The sequence below is a fragment of the Rhincodon typus genome, chromosome 20 (genome assembly GCF_021869965.1).
Source record: "Rhincodon typus isolate 14 chromosome 20, sRhiTyp1.1, whole genome shotgun sequence".
NCBI lineage: Eukaryota > Metazoa > Chordata > Chondrichthyes > Orectolobiformes > Rhincodontidae > Rhincodon > Rhincodon typus.
Window position 1 is genome coordinate 51,390,602 of NC_063351.1, and position 5,292 is coordinate 51,395,893.

A 5,292-nucleotide genomic window follows, 5' to 3' on the forward strand; every position below is an offset into this window, starting at 1 on the left:
CCTTTCGCCGACCCCCGAGCGGGGTCCCCGGGGCCCGGCCTTTCGCCCCCCCCCGAGCGGGGCCTTTACCTGTTTAATGTACATATCTCGCGTCCCTCAGCGGCACTGGAGGCTCTCCTCCCCACCGCCTTCCGACCGTCGTTATTAAATTAACAAAAATAACCTCCTCCGCCGCCGGTGATCTGGAGCAGCGACAATAAAAGAATAAACAAAAATAACCCGAAAGCGGCAAAACTCCGAGAAAATGGCGGCTCACCCTCAACCTGTACCAAATCAGTGACCGAGGGGTGGTAAGAAAGGCAATAAGGGAAATACATGGGATGGAAACATTCAACTGATCGAGCCATCCATTATTATTTATTATTAATTTACATTAATGTTTGTGTTTGAAATTTCCCTCTAATTCTGGAACAGAAGAATGTTTCAACGCACTGCACACCGTCTGCACCCCCTATTTGATATTGGTATGGTCCAGGCGAGGTCAAACATTTGGCGCCAATGGAACGTTCTGGCGCCTGGAGCGGGGCTTCCAATTAAAGGGGCATGCTGCTCGGGATCTTTAAACACAGCCAGCCTTTCTTGTCGGCGGGCATTTATTTCACAATGAGCTTTCATATCTCTTTTAGCAAATCTGTTCAGATATGTTATTACACATGTACATCAAACTTCCTGGATCAGAGGTGGTGTCACTACCATTGCATCGCAAGACCCTTTCTAACTGGCATAGAGATATTTGCTATAATCAACCTGTTCACATTATAATACACGTACCTGCGACTTGAACCTGGTCCTCCTACAAGAGCCCCCTAAGATAGGGACCTGGGTTCAATTCCACCCTTGGGTGTCTGTGTGGAGTTTGTACATTCTCCCTGTGCCTGCGTGGGTTTCCTCCGGGTGCTCCAGTTTCCTCCCTCAGTCCAAAGATGCGCAGGTTAAGTGGATTGGCCATGCTAAATTGCCCTAATGTGCAGGCTAAGTGGATCGGCTAGGAGTGACGATAACCAACGACCTGTCCTGGACTTCCCACGTAGTTGGGATGGTCAAGAAGGCACAACAATGCCTCTTCTTCCTCAAGCAGCTCAGGAAATTTGGCAAGCCCACAAGGACCCTCAATAACTTGTGCAGTTGTACCATTGAAAGCATAAGGCCTGGTATGGCAACCGCTCTGCCCAAGACTATAAGAAACTAACGAAGGTTGAATGCACAGACCCTCATGGAAGACAACATTCCATCCATGGACTCCATTTACGCAGCTCGTTACCCCGGTAATTCTCCCCTACAAACTCTTCCGTCAAGCAGAAGATACGGAAACTTGAACACATACAGCAGCAGGTTCAAGACCAGCTTCCCTGCTGTTATTAGACTGATAAATGGACTCTCCAACACCAAATAATGCTGATCTTGCTAATGTTGATCTCGCCTAGCGCATGTCCTGTGTGATGTAACCTGTATACCTCTGTTCAAGTTTTATTTTCACCCTATGATTTGTATGTCCTTTGCTTACTGTGATCTGCCTGTGCTGCTCATAAACAAAGCTTTTCACTGGACTTAGGTACAAATGATAATAAATCAAATCAAAGATTGGCCATAGGAAATGCAAGGTTACAAGGATGGGGTAGGTCTGGGTGGGATGCTGTTTGGAGGGTTGGTGTGGACTCAATTGGCCAAATAGCCTGCTGCCACACTGTAGGGATTCTATGAAATAACTTGATGGTTACGTTGATTCAAGAACTTTCAAATTTCTTTCCACAAATCTGACTACAAACATTGAAAATCTTTCTCTGTGGTTTTTAATAACATTAGAAATGTAGAAGTGTTATGGTGCAGAAGGCAATGATTTGGCTCGTCATGTCTGTACTGGCTATCTGAGTCTTTCAGCTTATTGCCAGATGCTGGTAAATGGGACTAGATTAATTTAGGATATCTGGTCACCAAGTTGGACCAAAGGATCTAATTCCATGTTATATAACTCTATGACTGTATTTCAAAATCATGACATTTATCTGCACTCTCTCCACGTATTCTGGAGAATTCCTCAATTTCTCCCTGATCTTCTACTCCTTACCTTAGTAACAAAGACTAGATTATGATATGTTTTATTAACAGCCACTGACAACTATCTATTCTGCCACATTTATGGCAACACAATTGAATTTGTAACTTTGTACATCCCAGGTACGAGAGCCCTTAAGCAGCCTGGCATCCTCAGGAAGCAGAGGTTATGGCCTTTTTTACCTCTGTACATCAAGGTTGAGCTTTGAAGACTTTAACATGGGGAATGGGTGCCTCACACACACCTACTACTGTATATCAAGGCATTGAGGCTATTCCTATATATTTAATGTATTTAAATTGTCCTCTTACTATGCTTTTCTTATTCCTTCTTGGGATGTAAGCACTGCCCACAAGGCCAGCTTTTGATGCTTATCTTTAATTGTCCTTGAACTGAGTGAGGTGTATTTCAAGGGAGTTACTAGTCAATCACATTGCTGTAGATTTAGAGTAACAGGAGGTCAGACCAGGTAAAGATGGCAGATTTTCATTCTCTTCCCGAAAGGTTTTGAATGATAGTTGTCATGATCACTATGCCACCTTTATATTCCAGATTTATCAATTTCAAATTACACCATGGTGGGATTTGAGCCTACATCTCCCAAGCATTAGGCTGGGGCTCTGGATTACTAAACTGGTGACATTACCACTATACCACTTGCTTTAATATTTGCTGCAACCATGCCAGTTTCCCAGTAGCCAGGAAAGCTAACAGTGAAAAGGAGGTGGCTCTACAGTGATACTTTACTGTATTCTACACATCTCATGCATCAAGAGGAGAACATTCATGGCATTCATACATTCATGGGTCTTAATGAAGCCTTCATCCACCAGTTCCCAATTGTAGCAGCTGCCTTCCCCTCCCGCTCTCGATCATTAACCAACCCAACTGCCTGTCTCCACCCTTATTGCCACCTCTCTCTCCCCTTGCATGTTTGCCAACCATTCCCACTGCCCTTCTCACACACCCAGGCCCAAACGTCAGCCTTCTGTCCTCCCAGTTGCTGAGGACTGCCTTCAAGTGTGATTGTGGGCCCCTGCTACCACACTTCCCAGTCCAAACTGTTACTTTGGCAATCCAGAGAACAGAACAAAAGAAAAAGATCCAAAACAGGTGCATTGGCCATGCTAAATTGTCCATAGTGTTCAGGGGGTGCAGGCTAGGTGAATTAGCCACAGGAAATGCAGAGTTACAGGGAAAGGGTGGGGGCAGGTCTCTTTGGGATGCTCTTCAGAGGGTCGGTGTGGACTCGACAGGTTGAATGGCCTGTTTCCATACAGTCGGGATACTATGAAATTTCAAGGGAAATAACAATGTATACTGTCTTGAGAAATTCCCTGTAAAATTTAATATTCTTGAGATTCAGTCCTGATGATTGCAAGGGGAAAGACTTTGACAGTATGTCTCTTTCTTTCCAGCAGTTTTTTCAAATTCTGTGCAATTGAGATCCTGTGATAGTTAGATCGTAGTTACAGCTGGTACAAATACCATGGACAAACGTTCTCCTGTGCTGTGCATGCTCAATGACATGTTTAAGTCCTGTAATAGGCTGATTGGAATTTGACAGAACAAGTACCTGTGATGACTAGAGATAACACAGTGCGGAGCTGGAGGAGCACAGCAGGCCAGGCAGCATCAGAGGAACAGGTAAGTTGTCGTTTCGGGTCGGGACCCGGTAATGACTAATTGTGTTTCTGTGACCCCCATATACCAAGAAAAGTGAGGCATTCCTGCATTGGAAATTTGGAAATCTATGACATTGACAGTTTGTGGAAATTAGCATCAATGTGTGGATAATGTCTCACAGAGCTCAGGAATGGATTACAAGCGTTGATAAATGCCAAAAGAAAACAGCAGTCACAAGATGTTCAGATGGAACTAAGTTAAAAACCTTTAGTAGTAAAAATACCTTGATCTGGTGAGTGATTTTTTTGCTAATGGCAGGGGGCATTGATCAGAATTTAAAAATATCCTCAATATGTGTCCAAATTATCTCTCATAATTACTTCTACTCAGTGGTTGCTATAGTCCTTCAACAAAATTTGGAAATCTTTATCAATTCTAACAACTCACCAAATTATCTTCAGCAATACCTTCCAAACACTAAGACACATAAAAGACAAGGTCAGGGACCACATGGGAGCACAACCATAACCAAATTTTCCTCTAAGTCACAGGTCGTCCTAATTTGGAAATATATCACCCTTACTTCTTCATTGTTGGATGAAAATCTTTGAACCCCCATCTAGCAGCACTATTGGAGCACCTTCAGTATATTAGAGATTCGAGAAAGTGGCTCACCATGACTTTCTCCAGGGCAGTTAGTGATGGGCAACAAATGCTGACCCTGACAGTGATACTCACCTCCCGTGGCTGAATACATGAAATAAAGAATTTGGGAAAGTGAATAGCCGAAGAAGGCACAATTAACAGATAAAAACCGAAAGAACTGCGGATGCTGTAAAATAGGAACAAAAACAATTAACAAAGTCGATTAAGGTATAAAGGTTGACAAGGATACCAGAGAACGTATTCATGCTGTTCTTAAAATTAATGTCACGGGATTCTTTGTGTATCTGAGAGAACAAATGGGGGTGTGGTTTGACATCTCTTAGTGAAGACACCTCCAACAATGGCACATTGAAACATCAGTCTAAATTTTACACTCTGTTCTCTGAAATGGAATTTGAAATCTAAACATTCTGATTCAGGTGACAGGGTTACCGCTGAGCTACAACTGCAGAATAGAACAGGAGACTGGATAAATCAACCTTTAATGATTAAATACAATCAAGGTTGAGGTTTTAAAAGTCTATAAATTGTGGGAAGGAAGGAAAAACTAGGAAAGTTAAGGAGAATCAAACAATAATATGATGAACCTTAGTAAATACAGTGAGATGCAGAGAGGACCATGATCATGCAGTGTATTTGGATTTTAAGTAGGGCAAGTATCTCTTGCTCTTGAAGGATGACGACGAGAGACATGGAGAAAGATTGGGAATATCGTGATAGAGGATCATCTATCAGACAAGATGTTCTCATAGGAAACATACAACGGAAATGTACAAAATTAACTTTCTGCAACTGCACCTCCCTTCCTATTGGAAAACTGTCTAAACTCATCTCAGCACTTCCTGTGGCTGGATAGCCAACTTTATATCCAGATTTCCTAAGTACAGAATCACTTACTCAGCCATATGTAATTTGAAGTTTAAATACCTTAAGCAGTTGGAAAGAGG

At 42.7% G+C, this 5,292-nt stretch overlaps 1 protein-coding gene across 1 annotated transcript in view; it reads right to left on the bottom strand.

Moving 5' to 3' along the window:
• smc3 (structural maintenance of chromosomes 3) overlaps positions 1-257 on the bottom strand; it is a 99,135-nt gene extending 98,878 nt beyond the window's left edge. The window contains exon 1 of the mRNA XM_048608754.1: positions 70-257. Within this exon, the coding sequence (XP_048464711.1) occupies positions 70-84 (15 nt within the window). The 5' untranslated portion in view covers positions 85-257. The remainder of the gene's footprint in view (positions 1-69) is intronic.
• Positions 258-5,292: the final 5,035 nt, after the last annotated feature.